Source organism: Rhyacophila brunnea, unplaced genomic scaffold (genome assembly GCF_057557595.1).
Source record: "Rhyacophila brunnea isolate RB1 unplaced genomic scaffold, BYU_Rbru_1.0 scaffold_12, whole genome shotgun sequence".
NCBI classification, from domain to species: Eukaryota; Metazoa; Arthropoda; class Insecta; order Trichoptera; family Rhyacophilidae; genus Rhyacophila; species Rhyacophila brunnea.
The window spans coordinates 33404623-33414825 of NW_028232774.1; the positions used below are offsets into that span (position 1 = coordinate 33404623).

General features: G+C 34.8%; 1 protein-coding gene across 1 annotated transcript in view; it reads left to right on the forward strand.

Annotated features, from left to right (window-relative positions):
* Positions 1 to 7939, forward strand: part of LOC147078077 (uncharacterized) — a 285121-nt gene extending 277182 nt beyond the window's left edge. The window contains exon 4 of the mRNA XM_085940106.1: positions 7706 to 7939. Within this exon, the coding sequence (XP_085796232.1) occupies positions 7706 to 7939 (234 nt within the window). The remainder of the gene's footprint in view (positions 1 to 7705) is intronic.
* Positions 7940 to 10203: the final 2264 nt, after the last annotated feature.

Genomic DNA, 10203 nt, shown 5'->3' on the forward strand with positions numbered 1-10203 from the left:
CGAGTTCGCAATGTCTAGTTTACTTCCGTTGCCCTTCGACGTCCATGGTGATACACAATACTGTATGAAAATTGGGGTGACATTTTGGCGCTGCCCAGGGGCGGCATTTTGTCTAGGGACGTCACTGCTACCAACCTACATTACATATCAAGGGCTTATATTAAATTTAATAAACCATATCCCACACTTTTTCCTCAAATTGTCTTCTGAATGCCAAATTATTTTATAAATACAGACACTATATTTATAATATCTATGACGTAAATATTCAAAGTTTCTGTTGAATCTGAATGGCTTACTTTTTATATATATAAAGTCAATATTTCTAGTTGAACGTTTCCACAGAGCCCCAACCCCCAAGTGCAACAGCTGGCAGAGCGCCAATCTCCGAATCCTTGGGTGCGGGCTCGAACCCCGCACGTGGAAAAAAAATCAAGTGGTTTTTCACCGGTGTTTTTTTATATGTGTTCTAGGGCTTGATGGGTTTGGAGAAAAGATAATAACTATTCCCCATGCAAAGTATGTGAAGTCTCCACTTTGTAGAGGATTGTATGCTCCGGTCAGGAGCGAAAATTATAATTTACATTAATATCAATAAATGTATGTTACTGTACCTACCTTAAATTTCGTTTGTGGCTTCCTACAACACAGAACAGGTTAATAAGATGAAATGGGAAAGCCAATCGCCATGGACCAAGAATCTGAAGCTTATTTCGGCTCACGACTTGATGACAGTCAATACAAAACCCACCTGAACGTTCTCATATAATTATTACTAATATTGAATTCGCGTTTCGTTTACGTGACATACTTTAATGCATATTATATTAAGTATAAGTACCTACATTAGTAGGTAACTATAGAAAATAACATAATACCTGTTCTTTATTATCCAATATTCGTCCACAATCACATTGAGCTTTTTTATGAGCTGATTATTGGCAAATTTATAATCTGCCTGTAAATTCGCCCAGTGTAATCATCGAATAAGCTAATAAGCAGGTTGTAAACACTCCACCTAGAAAAGTTGAAAGCCGGTCAACTTTTCACACTACACGCCGGCGTGTGGGCTTACTGCGTCTGCGCAGTAGAGCGATGGTGGTGGAAAAACGAACTACTCATTTTGAAATTTACATTTTTGACGTTTGGAAACATTGTTATGGAGCGTAGCGACCTCCCGGTAAAAAAACGAACTACGTTCCGTCAAAATCGCTCGCTGGCTTGTGGCTTATCAGCGAATGGAAAGTTTTGTGTGTAATCATGAAATCGCAGTAGCTGAACCGCCCGCTTTTAAATTCGCCAATAAGCAGCTCGTAAACAAGCTCAATGTAATTGACGCTTAAAGTAAACTTTGTTACAGTTTCCATTATTGTTTTGCTCCCTGTCCCATGTAGTCACGTCCCTGTTCGTAGAACATTTTCAGTTTTAGTATTTTTTAATATTCATTATATGATCTTTATATCGTCGGTGTTTTGTAAAAAGGGAGAATTAACCAAAATGCTACTTTACAGGAGGAGGATTTTTAACTTTTGACATTTATTTGTTTTTTACCTGTAGATGATTATAAATATCTAACAAGTTTATAATAAAGCTTAGAAAGAATACTGTCATTATAATAGGTATTATTATATAATATTTTAAAAGGCCTAATATCTCACATTTGCTTTTTATTTCGTAATTTTAATTAATTTAATTTTAGTCGATTATCGTTTTTAAGTACTTTCCTGTGGAGATAAAAATTCGCCGTTTTTACACAACAAAGCTAGTGGGGTACATATTGTATTTGCATTAAAATCTCGATTTCGCCAAAATGGTTGATTCGCCCTTTTTACAAAACACCGACGATATGGGATTAAGAGTAGGTATAAGTCTCAGTAGGTATTGTATTTTATTATAAAAAAAAAGTCTTGATCGAAATTGTATATTAGCACTTGACCATTTGCAGTTTCTTAATTTTACCAATCCCATTTTTATCTTAGAAATTTCTCTGCCTACTGAAAAATTACCGTTGCTTACGTATAATATCCATTTATCACTGTTCTGTGCGTAACCGTATACATACCTATATTACGTAGCATTATAGCCATCACCCAACAGGAAACAAGTGAACTTCCCTACCGAATTAGCGGCATATTAATAAAGCGTCAATTACATTGAGCTACTTTACGAGCTGTTTGTTGGCGAATTTACAATCTGCCTGTAAAGTCGCCCAGTGTAATCATCGAACAAGCTAACAAAACAAGCAAATTGTAAACACTACCGAGAAAAGTTGAAAACCTGTCAACTTTACACGCTACACGCCGGCGCGTGGGCCTACGCAGTACTGCGCAGTAGCAACCTCCCGGTAAAAAAACGAACTACGTTCTGTCAAAATAGTCACTGGCTTGTGGCTTCTCAGCGAATGGAAAGTTTTGTGTGTCATCATCATAATCGCAGTAGCTGAATCGCCCGCTATTAAATTCACCAACAAACAGCTCGTAAAGTAGGTAGCTCAATGTAATTGACGCTTTACATGGACATCTTGAATATAATTCAAAATTGTTAGATATTTTATCAATTAGACAATTAATACCAAAATCCATTTACGTACCTACCTCTATATCCAGTCAACACATAACTAAATGACAAAACAATTCAATTAGTGATGTAGGTACTCGTGTTGTGCGAAAAAGTCATTCTTGATTATAGGTACCCAGTAAAAATAATATTCATGACAATTTGGTGAATTTATTTCAGTCTATTTAATTCAGAATGTCATTCGAAAATAATATAGATTTTCCTCCGAGTGGAAAATAATATTTTTGACATATAAAAATATTCTATTTTAATAGATCCAGCTGACAGCAGCAATCAAGTAGAACCTTTTAGTTTTAAGAGTTTTCGCCTAACCACAATTTGACAAATTTATTCTTATGTCGTTTTCGTTCGTTCACAGATTCTCTCCGTTTATACTTTGACTAGCTAATGATAACCGATTCCTAAATGTTAGGGATTATAATCGAGGTGTTTCAAATTCAACCACTGTATAATTTTGATGGCAATGAGTGATTTGAAGTTAGATTTTTATTAGGTATATAATGAAAGCCTTGATAACAGACAAAAGGAAATAATAATTGGTACCTAACCATCCATTATTAAAAAAAACAATCAAGCAATCTTAAATTGCTTTATTATATCTCAATGCGTGTACTTATGCCAAAAAAGTTGAAGAAATCTTTGGCCACACGGACAGAACCTAAATATTTGAAAGTGAAGCTTAGAAGAAGATGCTATGAGTGACAATTAAATTAATTGCATGTCATACCGCCTTACTGATTCATTTGTACCTAACATTGACTTTTGTTAAAAAAACTGCCATGTTATTGCAATCGTAAAACAAGATTGAACACCATTATTGAAATTATTTATATGCACCTTCACAAAAAGACAATATATCTACCTATAAACGTCATACGTTAATTACCTATAACGAAACGTCACCATACCAGCCATCTTGTTTGACGTTATTGTACAATGTACCAACCTACGGAATATTAGTTTTTTCTATAGGTACTAATTCAACCACAACATTAAAAAATATGTTTTGGAGTTGATATTATCTTCAAGTGTTGTAATACAAAAAAAAACATAATTAATACATGTAGTCCAAACTATTTTTATATTTAATAACAATTAATGAATTTCATTTCGTTATTGTCATTGAGTGAATATGGATAAAATATTTGCCTTCTCCAATACAAGCACAAAATCATGGCCCCCACAAAGGGGGAGCTGACAGGGCTCTAGCCTGGAGGCCCGGGCTCAGGAAGGGCCCGGCGTGGCAAATCGACCAGATAGGTAAGTGATTTAGAGGCCATCCATGGACTGAAACCGTATACGGTTTAGATCCGTGTGCCATACTAAACTTATGATTTTTGTTCATGAAAATATATTTTCACAGACTTTGTAAGTGTAAGTGTATGGTATAAACGGATACGATTAGATGCTTATAATATACTGTGTGGAAATATATTTCCATGACCAGAAAAGATAAGCTTAGTATATAGCACACGGTTCGAAACCGCATACGGTTTCAGTCCATGGATGGCCTATTAAACACACATCACAAATTCTCTCGAATAGTAAAAAAAAGTCGCCTGTGGCGCTACTTATATTCAATATTAGTATTATTTAAAATTATGTGGTTGTACGATACAATTTTTATATGTGTATCGATACTCGACAACTCCATAATTCAAATATACAAAAAACACTAAATATAGGTACCTACACATTAATTTTACCGCGTACACCATTTGGAAAACGCTACTGTAGAGCGTCACACTGCCTTTATCTTTAGCGATAGGTAGAGGGCCCGTCAAAGATCCTAGCCTGGGGGCCCGCTTCAGAATGTGGGGGCCATGCACAAAATATACTAATCAGACATTTAGCAACGGTAGTTCTTGATAAAAACCGGCTTTAGTCATAAAATGGAAGAGATTGTAGCTTGAACCCCCTATCTGTTATGACAACTTCCGCCGCGCGCAATAAATCATAAATATTATGCAGCGTTTTGCGTAAACGTAGAATTATGCCAAATCTTATCTCCGAAACTGCCTCACAGATTGACCAAGATACATCTGAGGAAAATAGCTTAAATACCTTCGCGGCATATGCCGGTTTTCAATCTGCTATGTGACACATCCAGCGCCGAACCATCTCTTTGGGCGCTTAATGTGATTGCCATAAACGTAAATTTTCCCCGAGCGCATATTTAATTTCCAGTTTTCGAAATTTGATTAGCCAATAATTCAATATAACGTTTAGTTGTGTAACAAAGGAGAGAATGTTCTCAAAAATAGCTATAGGTTTTATTCATAGATGTCACTGTCAATTTATAATAATATAAAACGGTAAATTTGATCGATTACTATAATTTTATTAATTGCTAATCGATTGCTATTAGAATACGAGAGCGATTTTAGTTCACAAAACGTAGACACTAGTTTACAATATTATTTAGGTATACACTCATTGACTGACTGCCATTTCAGAATAGAGAAAGATAAAATAATAGAGTGGAGGTGCTGTATTTTTTATAATACAAAGTTTTGAAAGTCGAAAAACATTTGGTATATTTTTTCACTGCACGTGCACAATCGTTGTCGAGTGAAACATTAACTATCTTGATAGTTTAAGATTAATCTAAATCAAAAATATTTATGACATAGGTACTGATGCACTCAAATTCACCATACCTTAACATACTTTTATGTGGTAATCTTAGCAATTTACGTCATCGTCCCTGGCCTATGGGCAATGTATAATGCATATGTTAGTACCTACGTCCTGTGCAAACTTAATTGAAAAAACAATACTAAATTATAAAGAAACAAGGGATAATTAAAAAATACTGCATTACAAAAAACATATTTTCCAGCAGTTAGAAAGTAATCATGAAAACTAAAAAAAACACATTTTTGATTCGCCCTTGCATTCCAACATTCTATGTAGTTACAATATAATTATTGCTACTAGACCTTGATGTGTCGGCAATTTATTACCCTCGATCCGTCACTGGTCGCACAGATGATGCTGAGAGTGACGTCTATTTTCGAATAGCGTCCCGCCTTTTTTCGATATCAAAAAGTTATATCATCCAATTATTCATTTGGTACAGGCGAGGTAATTTATTTGGGACGGCAACGACCATGCTTTCCGTCTTTTATTGCAATTAATTTTCGACGAATTAAAAACAGAGCTTGATTTATGTCAAAGTAAATGTAGGAGGCTATTGCCTGCTTTATTTATCTTTTGGTTATTATTCCAGTTCTTTGGAATACCGAAATAGACACGATACATTCCATTCTTTCTGAAACAATTTATCATTGCAAATAAAACACGGGATAAATCACACGAATGTATACATATACAACTAGAAAAGTAGGCACTTACTGTGTTTTTCTTTTTCTATGGTGGCGTTACGTCGACACTAAGGTTTAAAAAGATATTTTCTATTTTTCTCTATAATCCGTTTCCACCAATATTAAAAGATATTCCACATTTATTTCGTTCAACCAAGAGTAAGGAATAAACACTCAATAAATATCACGTTATTGAAAACACACACAACTATGAAACAACCTAACTAAGTAGATACGCGGAATTCAGTAAAAAACAAATGATTAATAACCAACCCATAAAATACACACGTTAAAAACCATGAATATGTATCATATCTTTACAGCATGTGCCGGTTTTACCGGGATTGTCCAGGATTGAAGTTACGTCCCGGAATCCCGGTCAACTAATCAGCCAGTCCCGATATGCATTAAGGGGGGACATGCTCGTCGAAGGTCAAAATTGAGTTTTTCTTGTATTTTCAAACCATGATCCTGGACACTCCTTAAACGTTGTAGATAATCTATTTATATAATTTTGAAGCCTTATTATCCTTTATAGTTATTTTAAACATTTGATGACTGCATAAAGTATTTTTGTTACATAAAATAGTATTCTTTTAAACCTCTCGCTCTAATGTTTTAGAATATAGTCATATTTCGGTACATAACTGTGCAGTGGTGTTAAGATTTTTTACATTTATTAATTTTCAAACGCATTTATGAAACCATTAGTATAATTTATTATGAGATAATTTTTGTAAAATATTCACGATAAAAAATTATATTGATAATCTCTGTGATCCCAAATTTGACAAGAATTAGGCATTTTATTATTCAAAAAATCGGCAAGATTAACACATTTTATGATGATTCTAAAGATACTTATTATAAGCTATGTCTTTGACCATTCAAGTGTGATAAACATCTTATGAATAATGATTGCTTTATAATAATTATTGACCTAAGAATAAGGTAGTATTTTTTTGAAATACGCCATTTCTTTTGTCATTCCCTAGTGGTTAAGCTACAACATACGGCCGTAGCCATAAATTGACAAACTATAAATAAAGTAGGAAGTAAAATTATGTTAACGCGCATGTTTGAACATGTACCTAACCGATTTTTTTTTAATTTTTTTTTAAACGGTACATGTTCAAACATAGATTTATGGAATATTGAAGTACATTTTCAGCCTTATACGTGTCCCTGCATCTATTAAAATGATATCTACTCTAAATTTCTGGAAATTTCCCATGTTCAAAAGTCGTAAAATGAGAGGTTCAATAGTTGAATATATAATTATCTGCAAACTAAATAAATCTATAATAGGACTATAAGTACTATAACATAATCACATTTTTTTTAAATAGTAAAAACGACAATCATTAAAAAGTTCACTCCAGTATGAACGGAAATAGTGTGATTAATAATATTCTATTTTTCTGGTTTCAATAATAAAATTGTCTTTATTACATTTTGTCCTGATTTGAAAACTATTATAAATTTAGAGGAATCACGTCATAAGCTCTGATGATAAGAAAGTCACATTAACTAACATGTGTCTTATTGCCATGCCATATCCTCTTTTATCCTACCCTCATCTTCCTGCCTCAAACGAGAGTTTATTCATAGACAATCCAATCTTCTAACATCGCATTGGATGGAAAATGCAGTCGAATTTTGAAGAGATCAAAGATAATAATATATAAACCACTTTGCATTATTAGTATTGAGAAGATATTGTGAAGTTTGTTATTATTATGGAGTAAATAAACCTCGTTGTCGATACTCGTTCTAATCATTGTATTTTTCTTTCTTTCCAGGCCTCGCTGCCAAACCAGTCTGTGGACACCCGTCGTGCGCAAGAGAGACGCGCCATCGAGCTGCAGCAGCAGATAGCAGCGCAATATGCCGCCGCCGCTGCAGTCGGCGGAGGGGGAATCCCTGATCAGCAGCAGCCTCATGTCTTCCTGCCTTTCCTGGAGCACCTTCGTTCACATCCGCACCACCACGTGCAGAATACTAAGCCCCATAATGTAAGTTATCCTTATAATTAATTTCAAATGATAATTTACATATTGGTAAGTAAACACCTATTTAATTTCACAATATCGTTTTTGGTAAATGAAAACATCATAACTCCTTCGTTGTTTAATGCTCAGCCAGGGAACTCAAAAATATCTAACGGGTAAGGAGTAGGTATAGTGCTCAGTCAGGGAACTCAGAAATAATGGGAATTGAAATACCTAACGGGTAAGGAGTAGCAGGTAACCGATCTCGAGTCCGGGGTAAACTTAAACACGTATCAAAATTACGTCATAAATCGAATATTGACAACTGCTCTTGGTTTATGCATTGACGCTCATTTAATATTGGTGTATTTACACACACGATTACACGTGCATAATGCGTGTGTCATGCGTGATTGCAGCAAATTTACGCAAACTTTAGGTGGTTCTTGCTTGGTTCCAATTAGATCTACGTGAAATCAAGCAAGACTCGTGTTGTACCACCGCATTCTGCGTCGATTTTTTCTTCTAAACCAAATTATAACTGAATATAAATCGGTCCCTACATAGGTTTGTTTGTTTAATTTCTTGCGTTTCATTTTGTCAGTTATCGACGTCTAAATTTACATTCAAAAGTAATTTAGGTGAGAGTAAAATTTCTTTTTAGAAAATCGACACGTGAAAGATTGTTGGCCCAGCGGCCGGGGATTTCCCACACGATTTTCACCCGCGTAGCAGAAACTATTACGCGCGATTGTACAAAAAATGGTACGGTGCCAAAAATTGCCGCCAATTTTCAGTTCACTCCTCCAATTTAATCAGGGGCAATAAATAATCTGTAAGAACAGCCCATTGATAGGGCAGGATTAAGATGGCGATGAAACTGAAAGCTGCTCGAATAAAAAAAAGCTTAAATCTCACTTAATTCATGAGATATTGCCGTGTCAAAATAACGAATATTTAATTTACGTAGGTCAACTGACTTTGATAAGTTTAAAACCGTTATTTATAAAGTTAAATATTTTGAAATATATGAATAACATAATTAACAGTCGTTTGCTATTTTTACTCAACCAAAACGGCACTTTCGTTGTATAGAAAAGAATAAAAATAATTTTAGTGATGTTTTGTGTACATTCCAAAAAATATTCCAAATCGTAACCTAAGAAGAATGGTGTTGGATTTTTCTGGCAGTGCAGGCGACTCATTTAGGTGTTTTATCATCACTTTCAAATGACACTACCGTTCCAAATTGATTTCGTCGTGGCCGCAATGCCAAAAGAATATGTCACAGAACATATAATAGGAAAATAGAATACCGACAGGCTATATACCAATACAGTAAATTTTGTCGCAGGGTTTTGAATGTGTGAGTGTCCCACGAAAATGAACCATGCCTTATAGACGTAATACACCGTCAATGCGTAAACCCAGAGCAGTTGTCAGTACCTATTTGACGTATGACGTATTCTTGACATGTGTTTAAAAATTTATCCCGTATTGTTCCTTACTCGAGATCGGTTGCCTGCTTCTCCTTATGTACCCGTTAGGTATTTCAGTTCCCATTATTTCTGAGTTCCCTGAAATATGTCCTTCCTCTACCTACTTCATATTGAATTATTTTTTGATTTGTATATCTACTAGGTATTTAAATATTAAATGGGTCTTATAGAATTCTACTGAATTAGGTTACAGTTTGTACTCAGATTTTTTTTTAAATACACCCATAATTAAAGACGAATAAGACTAAATAAAAATAAATTATTTTAGTTAGGGAATTATTTACGAGGTTTCCATTGTCTAAAATCTAAACTTTAACGTATAGAGGTATTAATATCGAAATCGACCCATCAAAAGAAAATAGTTTCACGTACGCTTTCCCGCATTTTCTTCGTGCATTTAGGTATTTATTTTTGATTCGGTTCTGTCGGTTGGGCGGAGCATGGCTGAAAGATGTGTGCGCGAATCCCAGCCGAGATAGCCCGCGGAATATATTCCGAACACAATGGAAAGCAACACAATAGGATAGCTGTGCGAAGATAAAATTCGTAATGGAGAGGTCGTTTCAAAATGGGCGGAATCGCGGAGCCGAGAAAACTCACGTCTATCCGCCAGCTGCATTTAGGTATCTATTAAGATCAGTACTGGCAGCACTGCCGAAGTGTTCGATTTACAAATAAAAATTACAAGTGAGGTCTTAATTTTCGCGGGAAATTATTTGAATTTGTATTCGATAAAATACAATATACGGAGTCACAATACAGTACAGTACTCTCTCAATAATCCGCCATCCCAAAAACCAGACAAGTGAC